Source organism: Parus major, chromosome 11 (genome assembly GCF_001522545.3).
Source record: "Parus major isolate Abel chromosome 11, Parus_major1.1, whole genome shotgun sequence".
NCBI lineage: Eukaryota > Metazoa > Chordata > Aves > Passeriformes > Paridae > Parus > Parus major.
This window is the reverse complement of record NC_031780.1, coordinates 108,428-127,993: the sequence shown is the minus strand read 5'-3', so window position 1 is coordinate 127,993 and position 19,566 is coordinate 108,428. Positions and strand designations below refer to the sequence as shown.

At 40.7% G+C, this 19,566-nt stretch overlaps 1 protein-coding gene across 8 annotated transcripts in view; it reads left to right on the top strand.

Annotated features, from left to right (window-relative positions):
* Positions 1–19,566, top strand: part of PHLPP2 (PH domain and leucine rich repeat protein phosphatase 2) — a 42,236-nt gene that overhangs the window by 3,676 nt on the left and 18,994 nt on the right. For 5 of the 8 annotated variants that reach the window (XR_004499155.1, XR_004499156.1, XR_001523724.2 and 2 more), the window contains exons 3-12: positions 3,253–3,386; positions 7,500–7,690; positions 8,002–8,127; positions 9,840–9,994; positions 14,055–14,201; positions 15,614–15,844; positions 16,589–16,791; positions 17,300–17,360; positions 17,936–18,031; positions 19,302–19,457. Coding sequence is in view for 5 of the 8 variants with exons in the window: in XM_033517317.1 (XP_033373208.1) it covers positions 3,253–3,386; positions 7,500–7,690; positions 8,002–8,127; positions 9,840–9,994; positions 14,055–14,201; positions 15,614–15,844; positions 16,589–16,791; positions 17,300–17,360; positions 17,936–18,031; positions 19,302–19,457 (1,500 nt within the window). In the remaining 3 variants the exon portion in view is untranslated. Of the gene's footprint in view, positions 1–2,536; positions 3,164–3,252; positions 3,387–7,499; positions 7,691–7,987; positions 8,128–9,839; positions 9,995–14,054; positions 14,202–15,613; positions 15,845–16,588; positions 16,792–17,299; positions 17,361–17,935; positions 18,032–19,301; positions 19,458–19,566 lie in introns of those variants that run through there. The other 3 variants (XM_033517319.1, XM_033517318.1, XM_015640009.2) reach the window with 3 other exon arrangements.

Genomic DNA, 19,566 nt, shown 5'->3' with positions numbered 1-19,566 from the left:
GCTTTTGTCCCGCAGCTGCTGACCAGCAAGCCTAGCTGGTGCAAGAGAGTGGGCTACTTGTGTGATTGATTTTCAGATAGGAATGGTGCTATGGCACTAGAGGTACATTTGTAGAGGATTTGGCTTGAATAGATATTGCCTCCAATGTTCCTTTTGTACATGGCTTTCATATAAAAGAAACAAAACCAAAAATGTGTTTGATGTCTTCAAAGAGCAAATCAGTTTTGATTTATGTGGACAAGAAAGAAGATTAAGGGGTTTTCAAATTACCGTTTTGAAACCCTGCAGCATTAATTCTTCCTGAAGTATAAGATGAGAAGAATAAAAAAGAAAAAAAGCAGATCTCATGTCTGGAAGGGTAGGTATGGTACAATAGAATATCCAGGTTTTTCAGGAGGGTAAGCCACAGCACTGCAGCTCAGAGAGCATTGAGCAACCTGTACAGCTGTGACTTAGGTGTTTTTCATACAACACAAATTATCCCTCCACTTTCATTCAGTTCCCTGAATTCCGATGTGCAGATAGGTAGTTCAGTGTGTACTCAAAAAAAACCTCAATCCCTTCAGCAACCAAATAGTAAAGTCTGAGTGTTTGGTTTTTCCCTTGGGAAGTCTAGATGCAGACTACTCGATATGTTCTTTTTGTAAGTGACACTCAAGCATTTAACATTCCTGAGCCATGGGTCACGCTGGAAAGGCTGTTCCCTGGCAAGCATAAGGCTTTAATAGCAGAAGAATAGGAGTCTAGGGTAACCAAGGGAAACTTGGGCAACGTAGTTGGAGATCCAGTCAAATCTCTCATATTCTTGGATTCTGTGCTGAAGGGTATACAATACATCAAGTGTACTGTATTGGAAGTCAGCACTGTTCAGTGCAATCTGTTATTTATTCATTCCAGTTTCTAACAGCTTGCCTGTTATAGGAGACAGATACACAGGTTTGTCATTTCCAGGATTACCTTATAAAGCTCTTTTGAAAGTTTGGGTTTGTGTTCACTGGTATCTGTGTGTATAGCAAAAAATATTAAGTGATAAGATAAACCTCAAATACGTATTTGTAGATGTACTTGGCTCTGAACTTGTAAATCTTGACAGACAGTCCTAAAAAGGGCTGAGAGCCTTCATTTGAACTTAAGAAATTTCTGCAAAGAGGGAAGAATTGATGGCATTTCGGTCTTTTGAACCAATCTCTTGTCCCATGTCCATTCTACAAAACAGGCAAAGAAACCATTTAATAAGTCAGCTTTTCATACTTATTGTGCAGGAATTCCATCTTAGCTGACATCAGCTTATTATCAGTGAATAGGAGCTCCAACAGACAATTTCTGAAGAGAGAGGAAAGGGATTACTTGATATACAGCCTTCTGGCTAGTAACTAGATGTATTTCTATGTAAAACAAAAGCAGGGAGCAGACTTGCCCTAAACAGGCTTAGTGAGCATTGAGCAGTAAGAAGTGATTTTCTGGGTCAGCTGCACATCAACTACATTGCCTTTCCAGGCTATAAACTTTATTTGAGAGTAATCCTCCTTCTGATCCAGAGGTCCTGTATGTGAAGTGAGAGTTGCAATGTATCTGCTTGAAATACCTGAGGTCATTTTACTTCTTGAGATGTGTCTTGGTGACTCCAAAGGAAGCCTAGATGACTAGGTACTTGTAAATGTTGTATATTTTATAAAATCAGTCCTGCCTTAGTTATTTGAGGACATTGGTAAAGCTGTCAGTAATAGTTGGAAATACTCTGATATAATTACTGAAAACAATCAGAAATGTTTTTATTCTTGAGAAGAGGTGAGAAGAAGTGGTATATACAATGAAATGTTTCCCATTAAGACACACAGAATAAATGATGTATGCAAGTCAACAAAGTTCAGTGGAAACCAGGTCCTACCTAGCAAATTTGATCTTGATGCTTCGAAATGTTAAGCTTGGTTGCCAGTGGTATTGGTCATTCATTGTAGTGAGCTGTTGGACTGGAAAGACTGGGAGAAAAGGCACTGTGGAAAGTAACAAGTAAAGGACAAAATCTGGACAAGTAGAAACTAAATAAATCAGTGCATGGATACAGGGAACAATCATGTTAGTGCTTACAGAGTAGGAATAAACGAAAAAGAAATCTGGTGGTCAAAATCCTTTTGAATCAAAGTAGACCCACTCTACAGCAAGAATAATTTTAAAAACACCCTGCACCTTATCTTGAAGAGGAAGTTTGAAATGTTTAGTGGCATGTTTTATAAACTCCTGTTTAAAGAAGAGGTGACAATTGAGATGCAGTGACTAATCTGAAGCTGGGCACTTTTAGATTAAACATGGGGATTTTTAATGGTGGATAATGAGTAGACCATTGGAACAATACATTTTAACTCCTACCTAACATTTTATGTGCTTAATCTTTTATGCTGTATAATTTTTTCTAAAATAAAATAAATTTTAAAAAATTGTGATTTAGCAAGAAATTATAAAATATCTTTTACACTGTATATTTTTTTCTAAAATAAAATAAATTTTAAAAAATTGTGATTTAGCAAGAAACTTGTTTTTATTGAAGAAAATCACAATTCAGGGTCTCTGGAAAAAGTGAGAAGAGAGGATCAGAAAATGTGTTTTCCATTCTGAATATACTAAATCTGATGTTTCACAAGAACTTTCTCTTATTGCTGTTTATTCAAGCTAGCCACTGAATCCTTCCTGTGCTCTGTCATAGTTCCAAACTGTCCTTTTAAATGTACTGGTTGAGTTAACTTGCCAAAGCATAAGGATCTAGCCACTGATTTGAGCTGAAGAGGGTAGGAAATTTGTTTTCCTACTGCAAAAGTAGGATTTTTTTTCGTACTGGAAGTAGCATTTGGAAGAAAAATTGAAGAGTTCTTTCACGTTTTTGAGGCATTATACATAGGGTTTTTTAATTACTTAGCACCTGCTTTTTTGTGCAGTATTTCTGGTTTTGTGTCTTGCCATGGATTCCTCTTGGTGCTCCTCAAATCGTGAAATAGAAATACTCACCATGAATTATGGTGAGTGACTTATGCCAATTGCTATTTCTCTGTGTTTCTTTTCTGTGATGTAATTCAGAAGTGCTGCAGTTCTTAAGCTCTGTTTGTCAAGCAGGAAGCAGAGACCCAAGAGTCCATGCTTGCCAGACATTTTCAGAGGAGCAGAACAGACGGTGTGTCAGTATTCCTCACACTTTAGCTGTACTGAGACTTGTTTAATCTTTTTTGCATTCTCAAACTTCTTTCTTTTATGTTTTGACAGGAGGCTTGAGCCCACAGAAAAACCCCTTCAGATTGTATATGACTACTTGGCTGGGCTGGGTTTTGATGATCCTCTCAGAATGCAGGAAGAGGCAGCAAACTCCGATCTCAGCTGTATGATTCGCTTTTACAGTGGTAAGAAATTGTGTGTATGCACACTGTCATTGTTTCTGCAGCTGTTACTATGAGCTGGAGCTTGGCTAAAGCCTGAGTCATCAGCCTCTTGGATTTATAGAGGGCTACATCAAGCACCTGCAGTACCAGTAAGCATTTCTTAAAATAAAACATTTTCAGGATTAATAGAAAAAAAATCACGCTTCTTTAGTTTTCTTGACCCTGTCTATGACTTGAGAAAAGACATCCACAGGAAGACATAAGATTGCTCTGTTGTCTTTAGCTTCAAATATTGCAGCTGAGGACTTAGAGCTCCCACTGGGATCAGAAACATATGGCAGTTCCGTTTAGATGTGTGAAGATCGTATTTACAAAAAGTTTGTGGGTATGGGCAAGGATGCTCCTGGTCAAATCCCTCCACAGTCTTTAAACTGTGAAGAGTGAAGATGACAGCTGGTTTATAATAAGGCAGGCTGCCATCAGAAACCTGGGGCACTGGATTGCAGAAGCAAGATTTTGGTGTGGGGGCTGCTAAATTGGTTTGGGTGGGATACAGTATACACAAGGATCCACAGATAAGAGGCATAGGCCTGTGGGCATATGTTGCCAGCAGTCAGAAGGGGAATTCACTAAAGTTAAGAGGAGATATAAAAGCAATGAGGGTAAGGGAAGATAATGAGGAAATTATTTCCTTACTTGTAAGTACTTCACTTGGGTATTTTTTACATTTCAGAAAAAAAACATCAAACTGCTCTTAGGAAAATAGTTCTTGCATTGTGGATCTGGGCAGGCAGGCTAAGCTCCTAGCCATCTTTTGGTTATTCAGTGTCAAAAAAATGCATTTATAATAAATCATCTTCTTCACCCTGCTGAGACAAGCCCCTTAAACCCCTTCTTCTCTGGGAGCTGTGTGGAAGAACAGACAAAACAGTGTATATATTGTATGCATCCTGCATCCATCTATCTATCTGTGTCTGTCTGTCTATCTATCTATCTATCTAACTGTCTATGCAAAACACAGAGTGTAACAGATCAAAAGAAGTGTGACATGCATTTTTGGGGCAAGGAAGAGGGAGTCAGAAGTTTCTTCAGCTGGAAGGAGTAGAGGCATCAAGGATAAGGGGTATGGAGAACTTCTGAGGAAAAAATGAAAGCTTGGGTATGTCAGGCAGGAACTGATGAGAATTCATGAACAGTGACTCAACTTCATTTAACCAAGTAGATAGAAAATGTAATTGAGTAGTTTCAGTCAGCATGGGTGGCTGGTCTGCTTAGAAGAAGGCTATGAAGGAAAAAGTATAAGGGTTGAAGAGTGTTCAGGAGACCTGTTTAAGGAAGCACAAGTGAATGCTGACAAAGTGATTCTCAAAGGTAGGGGAAGAATTAGAGAGAATGCTATGGAGGATGGTAGAATAATTTTGCAAAGCCTGCAACTGACAACATAAGGGAGGAAGTAATGGATTTTACCCAGAGAAAATTTACTTGGTATCATAGACTGGTTTGGGTTGGAAGGAACCTTAAAGATCATCTAGTTCCACCCTCCTGCCATGGGCAGGGACACCTTCCACTAGACCAGGTTTCTCCCAGCCTGGCCTTCCAGACACTTCCAGAGATGGAGCAGCCACAGCTTCTCTGGGCACCTGTGCCAGGGCCTCCCCACAAAACATTTCTTCCTTATGTCCAGTGTAAATTTGCCCTCTTTCAGTTTAGAAACATAGTCCATTGTTCTGCCACTATAGGCCTTCATAAAATGTCTCTCCATGCTTTTCTTATAAGCTGCCTTTGCGTATGGAAAAACTGCAACAAGACCTTCCTTCTGTTCTCCAGGCTGAACAACCCCAACTCTCTCAGCCTGTCTGCATAGGAAAGTTCTAGCCACCTGTTTCCACTCCACAGCTGCCCCTTGACCCACTCTAAAGATAGGTGTCATGGTTTTGGAGCAGAGAGGGAAACTGGAGGATTAGTGCAGCTGCATAGTAATGCTTGGAACAGTGCTGCTGTGGCAGTTAGTAGGATATCATTTTTAGTCCCATAATAATGTTTTCTTACAAGTGCAGAGCTGGTCTTTCAGCTTGGTGAAATCAAAGCAATTTTTTTTGTGGATGTTTACAGTTTCTCACCAATAAAGGACGTCTTCTATAAAACTTTATGTCCATGAAACAAAACTATTGTAAATAAACAACTAAATGTTTCAGCTAAATTCAGCCAGATATATCAAGATTCAGGCCAGATCATCAAGCCAGATTCATCAAGACAATGCTTTAGATTTGGCAAGCTGAAGATCTAGCTGTCTAACTGAGAAGCAATATTACAGCTTGCTCCTGATAAATGTTTGGAGTATGATTTTCTTATTCTAGTTTCTTGTATGATCATTGTGACCTGCTTACTCCACATAGGTTCAGTTTAAACATCCAGCCCAGCACCCCAGTAGGGTGCCAGGAGCAGCTGGACCTCAGTGCCAATCAGCTCTGAAGCAGCTCAAACCTCTTCATATGCCAGCAGTATCTCTTTCAGTTAGAGTATTGTGGGCTCCGAGCCCTCTGTACCTCGGCTCCAGGAGATGAGTGGTTGACCTTGAGTGTGTTCAGTATGGCAGCAGTCTGACTCCAGCCCAGTCTGAGTAGTCGCAGTGACTTGTCACAAGGTTGGAGTAGCTGCAGATAGTTGCTTCTCCCTGAAAAAGACCTGAACTGCATTCATGGTGCCTAGCAATAGGACTACACTGGTTTCAACATCCCAAGGATTTTAAAAAATTCCCAAATGCAGTTGTAATTAACCTGGAGGAGAAAAGGAGGACGCGGGAAGTGTCTACTTCCTAGGTGGGCTCTCTGAGGACAAAAGGCAAATGCTGTCATTATGGATATTTTCCACTAAATGGCACCAGAGCATAGAGGTAAGGACCATGCTGAGCACACAAACCAGATTACAAAATATAACACCATAAACTTAACCCAGCCTTTACAGCAGATAAGGTGTTATATAATGCAACCTTGAGAACAAGTGCAACAAAATCAAGCAAACAAATCATCATTGTGACCAGCCACTGTTATACCAATATAATAAATGCTTATAGCAAATTTGTTTTAACACATTCTGGTTAGATCTGTCTCTGCCTTTTGTGCACAGTCTAAAAGGACTGTTGTGGTTTAACCCCGACCACCCAATAAGCACCACTCATTTTCTCACTCACACACTACTTTCCCCCATGGGATGGGAAGGAGAATGGGAAAAAGGTGATACCTGTGGACTGAAAACAGTTTAATAATTGAAAGAAAATAATAATAATTGTAATGAAAAGGGAAATAACAGAGAAGAATAAAACACAGGTAGTGCACAATATACTACTCATCACACTGGTGCCCTTCCTCTAGCAGTGCTCAGCCTTCCTGTGCTAATTCCTTCAGTTTGTATACTGGGCATGATGTTCTATGGTGTGGGAGATCTATCCCCTTTGCTAGTTTGGGTCAGCTGGTCCAGCCATGCTCGCTTGCAGTTTTTTGTGAACCTGCTTGCTGCAGAGAGTGGGACACTGTAAAGTCCTTAATTTGGGTGAGCATTGCTGAGCACAAAATGAAACATTTTTTTTAATGTTTTGATTTTTTTTAACGTTATCAACATTATTCTCACACTGAAGTCAAAACACAGCCTTGTACCATCTGCCAGGAAGAAAATGAATTCTATCTCAGGCAAAACCAGGACAGTCACCTTCAGGGAAGGCACTGCCTTTGTAGCTGATTTTCCAGGCCTTCCTTGAAAGTCCAGTAGAAATCACTTATTTAATGGTCTCTGTGACTTTAGCTGACTCAACAAGAGTTTAAAATTGCTGTTCTGTTGCATTTGAATGAAGGATATTTGGCAAGCACGTGGGTTTGCTAAGGTCTGTAACTACCTGTGGATCAAAAACACACTGCATGGCAACCATTGTTCTGAGAGGCACAAATGGTGCTGCTCAGCCATTCATGCACTGACTGAGGATGTTGCTTGTCCTCTGCACAAGACTTTTTTTTAAAGTGCAGTTCATCTGCTTGTTCTTTGCAACGGCTGTTTTTGCATGTTAAAGCTGTGTTATTTGTACTCACGGATGAGAATGAAGAACATAGGGACAGTAAATACTAATGTCCCCCTTCTCTTCAGAAAAGCCTTGTCAAGTGGAGCAGCTGGATCGCATACTGCTCTCTGGAGTCTATAACGTACGCAAAGGAAAGACTCAGCTGCACAAGTGGGCAGAGCGCTCGGTCACTCTCTGTGGTACATGCCTCATTGTGTCCTCAGTGAAGGACAGCCATGCAGGGAAGATGCACATCTTGCCTCTCATTGGAGGGAAGGTAAGGCTTTTTTTTAGTTAGCTTGCTGTAGCCTGGGAAGGAAGAAGAACTGGTAGGGATGGGAAATGTCCACCGGAGATTAATGTAGGCAATGCACTGAATGGGAAATCTGGAAGTTACTACTTCTTGTATCCATTTCAGCAGAAAGATTTTCAGAATTTACTTCTGTGTTTTTCTCCAGTGACTTTGCATCTGTATTTTCAGCAAAATGCAATACTGACTGGTGGTCAGTAATACCTCACCCCGGACTTCAGGTCAATTGCAATGGCTGGTGCTTAGGCAGAGTGTTGTTGTCAGTTCTCTCTTTGCAGGTGGAAGAGATGAAACGTCGGCAGTACACCCTTGCTTTCACATCTGCTGGAGCACAAGCTCAGACATACCACATCTCCTTTGAAACGCTGGCAGAGTGCCAGCGGTGGCACCGGCAGGCATCCACGGTGAGGCCGAGGGGACAGCGTGGTTTGGATGGTGGGTGCTGGGTACACCACAGGAAGGGTATTCTGATGCAAGCTTGGTCTGCAGTCAGAGATGAAGCTAGGATGCTGGAGAAAGTACCCAGGACACTTTCCAGGTTTATTTCCTTCATTCTCTGGACTACAGAGAATTTTCTGTTAGCCTTCTCTTTCTCTCTAGCTGTGCAACAATGTCAAGCAGTAACTCTGTGCTGTTTTAACCCCTGCTGCACCTACCAGACTAACTTAATCACAGGTCCCCAGAGCAAGCCACAGGGACCAGCTGACTTTGCAGCTGTAGAAACTTAGAGATTGCATTTGTTGTCATACTTGAATGTACTTGAAGTATGACCTGGACATTCATAGGGCTGCCCTGATAGGTCTGAGTTACAGAGAGACCACAGGTCAGCAAGGATATTATGAAATACAAAATTAACTCAGGGTAAAGCAGGTCATAAAATGTCAAATTAAGCACCAAAGACCTTGTCCTGATTTAGAGCAAATTTGGGAGAAAACCTCCAAATGGAGTCCCTCCAGAAAGCAAATTTAAGCCAACTGGTTCAGGAAAAGATTTCCTTGGAGAAAAGTGGAAAAAACCTGTTTATTTAACAGAAATTGAATAATATTAAACAATAAAACCTCTTGCTGTTCAAAGAGATGGCACATCCAGAAAAGTCCTTTTCATGGGGTGTAGCTCAGCCCACTCAGGTTCTTACCAGTCCCTCCGGTGTTGGAAAGTGCCGAGGCCCAGGCCCCGGTGGGCTCCAGGTGTGAGCTCCCGGGGTTTGGCTGGGTGTTCAGTCCAGAGCAGGTTTGAACAGATCCAAGAAAAAAGAAGAAAAAACAGTCTGGGGAACTTCTCTGCCTCAGCTAGCTGAAAACTAATTAAAAGCAAAGGAGAGCTCTGTCCCACTGTCTGTGCTGCAGACAGCACAGTCCAGGAGCAGGATGCAGGGGAGTGAGGGCTTTTTATCAACACAAACTGCAGCTTCTTTTCTCCCCTTCACTCTCAGAGCCAGTCTTAAAGGTGCAGGACTTAATATGTAACATAAACAGAATAGGCAATTGAGGATACAAGCGTTATAAAGTCACCCCAGGACAGACCTCAAAATTAAAGGACATCTGAGATTTGCAGAGACATTATAAAATGTTGCAAAACCATAATTTATGAAGCCTTTTTATAACAAGTTATGTTTCAAATTTTATACCCTCAACAAGCTAATAAAAGAAAGAAGTAGCTAAAAGTACAGAAGAAGCTGCTAGGCCAGGCAGAGGTTCTGTAAACCTCAAAGAACTGAACTGGAAGATCAACTGCTTCCTGTTGCTTCTTGCACCTTTGGAAGACACTTGGAGATAATGCTTTCTCAGTAGAGTTTCCTGAAAGATCTGTTTTCCTCTATTACATTGGCTCTCTTACAGCCTCGCCTTCAGGCAGCGTGCCCAGTGCACGTACAGAGCAGGGCTTTGTGTGAGTCCTGGCTGGTATCCAGCTATGCATCCTTGTCAGGGATGTAGCAAAGGGCACAGGCTTTTATACTTCATGGACTCTCATTTCCTGCATGGACTCTAGCTGGTCAAGGATTCTACAAGGGATTCTTTCATATTCTTACAACTTGTTTACTACTTGAATTTGGCTGTCCATTTGCCTTCCAGAGAAAATTTGTTGCACAGCTACAGCTTTTTCTCTCTCATTTCAGATTGTGTCTATGCGATTTAGCATGGTTGATCTTTCATGCTACAGCCTTGAGGAAGTACCAGAGCACCTCTTCTACAGTCAAGATATCACCTACCTCAACTTACGCCACAATTTTATGAGAACAAGTGGAGCAGGGAGTCTTGACTCCCTTTGCAGGTCTGCAAAGAATCATTTTTCTTCTACATTTGGAGTCCTTGACATGTGGATACAGGAGTGAAGTATTGCCTGTTCTCTTGGGGATGGTAAAAAAATTGATCTTTAGGAAGCTCTAACAAGTGAGGGGGTTGGAAGCAGACCTGGGCAGCACAAGCAGGAATAAACTTCCAACAATTTATAGTATTCATGAGCTCCCTTCCACAGATTCTTTGCTAACTCTGATTTGAGATAAGCCTTGTGGGGTGACATGCCGTTTGTGTGGACAAGATGCAGTAGTAATATTAGGCTCCTTGCTAAGCAGAGAACATCTTGGGGTATAAAATAAAAGGCAAGGAAAAGCATAATGCTGCTGTTGTGAATAAGTGTTTGTAGGAAGAAATTTAGGTCTGAAAAACCTTGTTTCGGCAAGTTCTTAATGTGTATTTGGAATTGGCAGAGGGCCTGTGAGACTCCAGCTTTGCTTTGGAAACTTGTGATGATCTGCTTTTAAGAGAGTAGCAGTTGTGTGATGGTATGGAAGCATGATGTAGTCATCTTAGGTAAGTGAAGGAGTCTTACAAAAATATTTTTTAAATTAATTCCCCCAAATCATAAAAATCTAGGGGGATATTAGCCTGTTGATACTTATACCAGTCATGCTAAATAGAATTCAAGGAGTTGCTCTGTGAATTTTGAAAATTGATAGGAAGCCTGTAGTAATATTGTCCAATGGCTCTGTTTGGAATACATTGAGCCCTAAGGAAGGTACATTTGGAGAAACTGCAAAACTGCTTTTTTGTTTGTTTGTTTTGGGTTGTTGTTGTTGTGGTTTTGAGATTTGGTTGTTTTTGTCATTTTGGTTTGTTAGGGGCTTTTTTTTGCAGGGTGGGGTGGGGAGGGGTGTGGTTTTGTTTTCTTTGTCTCTAGGGGCCTACTACTGTGCTATTTCATTTTTCTTCCTGCAGAGTAATGAGATGCCCAGGTATCTGTTAGAGTATACAATGAAAAAAAAAAATTGCTCACTTTTGGGAATTCTTTGCAGTTTCACTGAGAGCCAGAGGCTAGTCTGCTTTTCCAAACTTGTTTAAACATTTTCTAATGCTGAATTGTAATAGATTCTGTTTCTGGAGAGACTGCTTAAAATAATTTCAGATTTTGCTTTCTACTTTTCTCTTCAAATACATTGTATGACTTTGAGACGCACATCAGAACTTTGTTTTCTAAAATGCAGTACCCTTGATTCACAGGATCAGCAAAGGGGCTGGAAATTTCTTTTGACTTGGATGTAGTCAACAAGAAATCTGACATGTCAAAAACTCAACTCTTTTCCTGGCAGTGACTATGTCTGATGATGCTGAAATCCTCAGACAAGCAAAACCTATAAAAGAAGCTCCCACTTCACACAATCTTTAGTAAACAGGTAGCATTAGGTAGCCCACATAAGGCTGCTCATTGCCTTTTGAAAAGATTTTCTATCTGAGATTTTTAGGATGCGTGTAAGATTACAGCACCACAAGAGGACCCTTGCTTACTTGCAGTCGGTGCTTTCAGTGCCTCGAGACTGTCAATTCCCAGCAGCAGAATTTTTCACAATGATCAGATCTCTTCCTCTGAGCAACTTTCAAGCACTAGGAGTCTAATTATTACCTGTAACTATAATAATGGAACAAAAATAATTAGCTAAAGGAAAAAAGTTAAGCAAAGGGCATTAAATAACTTTACCTGCTTTGTTGCATCTCCTAGCTTATTTTTTGTGTATTGTAGTGCCTTTCAGGTATCTCCCTTGTCTGAAAAACACTGAGATCTGGTCTTCATTGATATGCAGGTGTGTGCACACACACACATTTTAGATCTGCATGTGTCTTGTCAGCATTCACTAATTAGTGATTAGCATTCACTCACATTAGCTAACAATGTCTCTTGTTAGCATTCTAGCTAGTTGATACAGATTTATGCTGGCATGCTTTGGTGGCAGAACAGTGTGTATTAAACTGGAAATATTTCAGGGCAGCACCAGTTTGAGCTGCTAAGCAGAGGATGGTTATCCCATGGGAGATTCACTGCTGTGTTTCCATATCTCTTTGCTGTCTCAGTATGCCTTGTGAGACCACAAACCAAAACCTGAGAAGCCACAACAAATCTTTATCCCCCATAATACCTGGTTCATATATACAGCTTGAACAAGAGTAGCATTTCCATTCCACTCCCCTCCTACAACACTACATGAGCTTAGTGAGGCAAAGAAGGAGGAACAGAAGGAGAACTCAAAAGGCTTTGGAGTATTGTCCTCCCCATTGAGTATGGAAGTCTGCTTAAGGAATCTCAGACCAAGCTGTGTCATGTACCAGTTTCCCTCAGCTTTTGGAAACTTTAATTCCCATCTTTGCTTTGATATTTTTGCAAAGGGATGAATTCTAAACTTTAGTTGTGCTGTTGTGTTTAATGTTGTGTTTCTCAGAGTGGCTTCTCACTCTTCTGTCAGTGAGAGAGAAACATTGCTTGGCACGAAGAACAGATGTAGAAAAAGCCATTGCAGAACTCCTGAGAAAGCACTTTTATTAAAGCATTTGCTGATCTCAAGCCTTGAGAGCTGTGACCTCTCCTAAAGTTGAATCAGCTAATGAGACAGTTCAAATCTTTAAGTTCATCCTCATTGTTTCCTTCTTTTCCAGTACTGTGGTGGAGTTCTGTGTTTCTGATTTTTCTATCATTGTTAGGTCTTTGCATTATCCTTCCTTTGAGGAAGGCTTTTACCAACATATCATCTTTTTCTCTTTGGCTTTCAGTTGCAATACAAGAGAGTCTGTGGCTACAGCAAACAAAAATGCCTGTGCCCTAATTTGTATGATGGGGTGTTCAAAGCAAACAATCCATGTCCAAGTTTCAGCTATGCTTCCTCTTTCAAAAGAGCAACATCCCCCCAAGGTTATGAAGCAAAATGGAGAAATATTATGCATAGTTCCTACACAGATCATTACAAGTATTTTGAATCAAAAGTAGTTCACTATAAAGAAGAAAACAACTTCAAAATCTTTCAGTCTTATATTTCAAGACATCTCAAGCTAGAAGTAATAGTCTCCCTCAAGCTAATTAACCTTGGTTTTGTGACCTATATTAAAACAATTGCTTCAAAATAAGAGCTACTCACCAGTGCCTGGGAAAAGCCAGGTAGGTGAGGCAGATGAATAACTGCATGTTTCCAAGAAGTCATTCTCTGTTACATGAAATTTGCAGTTATCTCAGAGAAGTGAGATACTGATTTCCCCAGTGAATTAATTTCTGGTGGATCCAGTTTGGGATGAAGAGGTTATTACTTGGGGAACAATACTTTTGCTTCCTGTAGAAGGAGGCAGGAACTCCTGGAGGAGAACCCTGCTGTATGTTACCCCATGCTTAGTTCCTTCTCTCTCTTTGGACCTAGCATGGTGATTGAAGGAGCTAGAAATAGGTAACCATTTGTCAAGCACTGTTGGGACTGTAGTGACTGCACTTGGGGCAGTACATGGGATGCAGTCTGCTGAGCAAGAGCCACTGTAGCTGTGTGATCTTGTTCAAGGACCTCTGGGTGCAGGTCTTGGGCTTTCCCAGCATGAAGCAAGTGCTTTCCTGCTTTTCCCTTTTGCAGCTTGGCTTGGCTTTCTGTTGCACCCAGTGTGGAAAGGGGATTTCCCTGTTCTGTTTTATTCTCAGAACAGTCCCAGTGAATGTTTGCAGCTCCTCTTTTCCCAAGTCACGTAATTGTACTCTTACTGTAGTTAATTCTTTTAAGGTAATTTTTTTTTTTTAACTGAACGTTTTAGTCACCTTAATCTTAGTTAGAGTTACTAGGAGGAAGCTTGTCAAGTCGGGGTAGAAGGTTGTTATCAGTTCCTGCAGTAAACCCATGGTATTTGATCACTTTCAGCTTGACCACTGAGAGAAAAATCAATGACTTAAACCCAAGTTTATGCAGGAACTCCTGTAATGAGTTAGCTCACCGTATCACCAGTGTACAAAGACTTAAAAATTCTTTATGATTGGTTTAAGTATTTTTGCTTTTAGACATGTAGGTTTGTGAATTAATTAGTGTTCTTGCTAATAGGTTTTCTCAGTTGAAGAGTCTGAACTTGTCTCATAATAGACTGGGAGAGTTTCCTGTATCACTGTGTGAGATCTCTACTCTGACTGAGCTTAACATCTCCTGTAATGGACTTCATTACTTGCCAAGTCAGATTGGCAAACTGTTGAAGTGAGTATGTTTTTTACATCTGTGGTCATAAATATCCTTGGTGCCTCAGCTGAGCACTACTGATGTCCAGGTACTGTTTCTGAAAGTGTGAATTCTAGGACAGCCTGTTTTCCCCATGAAGGCTGAATGATTAATTTAACTCCAGCAAAAGGTCAGGAACTAAGATGTGCAATCCCTTAATCACCACTCTTAAAACATCACAGCTGCTGGTGCAGAAAAGATGAGGAAACTTGATGCAGATGAAGCACTGAAGGCAATTGCATTGTTTCTTAAATAAGTCTGTGTGCATTTTTCTGCAGCTGTACAGTTGTCTGACTTTCTGTATGTGTTATTTAAATTTAATGTTTTCAGTACTGATGCATTTTCTATTGAAGTTTCAATTTATTATAGATAACTTTTCTGTGGTAACTTCTCACAGGGGTCAAGTGATTTTTGTCAGCACTGGTATGTTTCATTGTGTTCTACAGAATTGGCTTCTTTTCATGTTAGAGGATTTTTAAGCAATCCCCTCTGAAAATTTTGTCTTAGTGTTTGCTGGAGCCTTGTGCATTTTCCCTGGTAGCTACCCCAAATGCCTAAAAGGTTAAGTTTCACTAGATTTAATTGCAGAGTTAGTACATTTGTATAGATGAACATCAATATTGAACTGTTGATTTATTGTGGCCTGCTTTTCCTCCAGCTTATATCTTTAAAAAAAAGGAGTGTCTGAGGCCATGCTGTATGTGAGCAAGTAATTTCCAGAATGATCTTTTAGCCATATACAAACTGTGAAGAAAAAGCTATATGTAGGCTTACACTTTCTGGAGGTTTATAGCTTAATTCTGGGTCCAGTTATCTAGGTGACTCCTTGAACCCTTATTCATAAGAACTTTTTGAGGCCTCAGATTTCATTTCTACCACCACTGAACACAGAAAGGTCTCTATTGGAACATAATCATAATAAGGGAATTGTATATTTGGGATCTGAGTCTCAAAAGCTATACAACATTTGAAACAATTCATCATACAACAGAAAGCTACCTTATTCTTTTCTGTGTGTGTGTTGGACTGGGCAACTAGAGTGTAAAAGTCTTCTACTAGTGCATTAGTGTGGTAGGAGGTGTGATTAAAGTGTGCCATTTATAGAAAACCAAATAATTAAGTAAATATCTTTCATCTACAACGTAAGTACTGATTTGTATTTTGCTTGTGTTTGCTTACAATCTTCGGCACAACTGGAAGTTCCAAGCCTATTTACATGTGTGATAAAAGTACTTCAGTAACTTTACATATATAAGAATAAAATTAGCTGCTCGGTTTCTTTAAAAATAACCACATTGAGATCAGCTAACTATACAAGAAAATTCACTGGAAATACTAAATGTGATGTTCAATACTCATTTCAGAATTCTTTCTCTTTTTCACTGTTGCAGTCTCCAGACATTCTGGCTTGATGGCAATTTCCTCACATTCTTACCAGAAGAAATGGGAAACCTGCAGCAGCTCAGCTGTCTTGGGCTTTCCTTCAATAACTTCTGTGAACTGCCTGCAATTTGTGAGAAACTTGTCACCTTAGACAAACTAGCCCTGGCAGGGAACTTGCTAGAGACCCTGGACCTGACAGTGCTGAACCGTATGAGTCACATCAAAAGTGTGGACCTGAGGTAAGGGGTGAAACTTGCAGTTGTCTGTAGAACAGACTGCTACTTGCCATTTACAGCAGAGAATCTGTCTAACTTCTGGTACATTTTGCAATAAACTAGGTTCAGTTTTTTCTTTTACTGATTCTTTAGCTTTTCTGGAGTTCTCTTTCTGAGGGTGTGCAGAATCCCCTTGGAAAAACAAGCTTAATTGAGCAGTGCCAGATGCTGAATGTGACCCAGGCCTCTAGTTTCCTCTTGTGATTTGCTGTTACCTTGAGCTTTGGTAGCTCAAGGTACCAAAACCTTGATCTCTCCTTCCTTTTTTTTTTCCTCTCTGCCCTAGAGATGTGATCCTGATTCTCCAGGCTGCCAACTGCAGATCTCTCAGGAAGGAACAAAGAGCTTTTTGTGTGTGGCAAGGCAGTCTAGTATCTGTTCTCTGCATTAGCTTCTTGCGTCTGTGCAGAGTAGTTGCTCCTTGGCCTGGTTTCTGTTTACTAGACAGGATCTTTCTTCAGAATGTCTTATGAATTTGGGAATCATTAAAATGGTTACATGTAGCAGTTTAGACAAAGGAAATGTTTTTGTTTGTATTCACTGCCTGAAATTCACCATTGCTTGTCACGCATTTCATTCACTGTGCTCACCTTTGGTGTTAGCCTTCACTAGAATTCTTCCTTTCCTCTTCTTTCTTCTGTCTTCTTACTGATGTGCAGTGCTCAGTGTCCTATTTTCTGACTTTTTAACTCATCTCTGAGTGTTTAGGCTGAACAACCTGAAGAGAGCAACAGATGACACTCTGGAGGGGAACAAATCTGTGGCTTACATGGATTTACGAGACAATCAGATGACAGATCTGGATCTGAGCTCCTTGGTCAGCCTGGAGCAACTGCACTGCGAGCGAAATAAGCTGAGAGAGCTGACACTGAGTGGCTTCTCCCTTCGGGCCCTGTATGCCAACAGCAATTGTATGTCTCTTTGTCTTCTTCACCTGTCTTTTCCCTTGAAGCCCTGGGACCAAAGGAAAACAGCCTTTTGCTCTCTCTCACGCATTAAAAAAAAATACTTATGCTGATATTATTGTGGTGAAACTGTACGTGAAGGGTCCTCTGAGGTTAGCTCCTACAGATCATGTATGCATGTGTGTACACAGGCTGTGTAACAGTGTAGAGGTTGTGGTTTTATTATGTCCAAGGAATTCATCTTCCACTGGGATCCATTTGGGAGCCCACAAAGAAAAGTACAGTTATCTCTTGTTCTGGTGCTCCACATGACAGATGGAGAAATGGGATAGTGAGACATTGTAGTGCCATATGGCAGATGTATGAAGTGTGAACTCTTTGGTGGGAAGGATCAAAGGTGACCTTGAGTCTCCATAAAGAAATACTGTGAGTCTCAATTGATAGCTAAGCTGTTTCTCTGTGCTGTTTTCTCTCCAAAGCTCTGCACTCATACTTACTTGCTTTACTTCATCAGGTCTCACAGCTGTCAATATTTATCCGGTTCCTGGTCTACTGACATGTCTAGAACTCTCTCAGTAAGTGATAATACACAACAGAATTTAAAGCAAGTATCTGGACACCTTTGCTTTTTTCTGCAAAGTTTTCTTGAGGTTTTAAAGGTTTAAAAAAGTTGAGAGCAATGAAACATAATAGAACTTCAAAGCCCAGGACTAAACAATGGTGAAAGTGTCCCTTCTGAAACAGTATGACCTTTTCAGGTGACTTTTCTGTCCTTCAGCTATAGGCTGTGATCAGAAAATAAAAAGCCAAGCAGGGACCATTGAACTTGTGTCAAGTTAGTGAACTGAATTGGGGGGGGGGGGAGATCCATGGATCAAATATTTAGAGTAGCTGCCAGTGTTCTCTGCTGTTGATTTCGTTGCCTACATCTGCCCTTGGAGCAGCATTGTGAGACCCGTAAGATAGGATGCCCTGCCAAATCATGAACCAGCTTAATTTGCATTAGCTGTGAGATAAATTCCACATGACTCAGATGCTGTTCATTTTTTGTGTGTTGCTTTTGGTTTGGCTGTCTCTAAAATCATGCAGCATTCAGAGTCTGTTCCATATCGAGTGCTGGTTTCTAGCTTTTCCCACTTGCTTTTCTCAGCAATCAACTACAGTGTGTCCCAGACTGGGCCTGTGAAGCAAAGAAACTGGAATTTTTGGATGTGAGCTACAACCTACTCTTGGAGCTTCCATCGAGGTCAGAAAACTTTTGTAAACACAGCTGAGCTTTATTCTACAATGAGCTGTCTGGGAAGAGAGAAACAGTGCTAATCCAGTTGCTTAATCCCTTGTTGTGTCGACATGTAATCCACCTACTTTATCTATGCAGCATCAAAAATGCTCTGTATTCAAACGTTGGAAAGAACCAGTGTCTAGGTCAGCCTTTTGAACAATAGGGGCTAGGTAATTCCATCCTGTGCTTTTGGCTGCTACTGCAGCTATTTGTCCCTCACATGGAACATGCTGCTGTGATTTATATGTATTATCATACTGTCTGTGAACACAGGTCATAGGTGAGAGCCTAATATGTTTTGCATCATCCCACATGAATGTCATCTGTTACCTCTGACAGGGAGTTACCACAAGGGGACAATTCAGCTGATCTCAAATGTGGCTTTCATAGTACCCCATCAGCCATCTCCTTTCTCCCTGTTTCCCTTTCAGTTTCTGCAGAAATGCAGTGAATGAGAGCCAAGAACTAATACAGTTTTACAGTTATTTATCCTAGGAAGAAGCAAAGCATAAACATTCTCAGCCTAACAAGGGTGTTTGGTGTGGGTGTGATTTGATGAATGACACAGTGTCTAGGGCAAGTTGTACTAAAATTGAATGTAGTTAACAGGGAAGAAATGCAGAGCACGGGTTGGAGAAGTTGAAGCAAGAGTCTTAGGAAGTGATCAGCAGTGCCATTCTAGTGATTGTCACAGAAAAACTATATGCATCAAAAGTATATGACAAAGATGTGGTAATGAGAATTTAGAAGAGAATTTTAGCTAATCCAATGGATTAAAGGAACAAAATTTTAAGTATATTATACAAAGAATAATTTACTGTCTCAGAAATAATACAGGAGAGCTAAGCCACTAGTTAAAGCTCTGAATTTATGTTTGCACTGTGGAAGCACTTCTTTCTACCTACAAGTGACAACAGGCATTTAGATTCTTCTTTTGTGACTGTTTTCTTTTTCTGCCTGAGAGAATGCTGGGCACACGCACATCAACTCACATCACAAGATACCAATCAGCAGTAGTGTAGAGGGAAATGTAGACATGCTTCCAAGCATTCAGAGAGTCTGAGTCATCTGACCCTGTGTGTTGTTCTGCCTTGTCGTTGCATTTTATGGATCAGTGTATTTTAATACTTCCCTTCTGTACAATCAAATTAAGTGGATTAAATACTACCTTTCCCACTCTGTGGATGTCGAGAGGAATGAGCCAAGTTAAATAGAAAACCCTGTGTCTTTCTAGGATCCTCAGAAGCTTGAGTCTTCGGAAGCTGATGGTGGGGCACAATCGTCTGCAGAGCCTTCCACCTCTTCTAGAACACATTCCACTGGAGGTGCTGGACCTTCAGCACAATCTGTTGACTAAACTCCCAGAGACACTCTTTGTCAAAGCTCTGAAGTGAGTGTCAGAAGCAAACATCTTTTGTCTACATTATCCTTTGGAATGTAAGGGCTGAATGTGACACCTGTGTGACTTTCCTGGCAGGGTCCCATTTGTGTAAGAGATA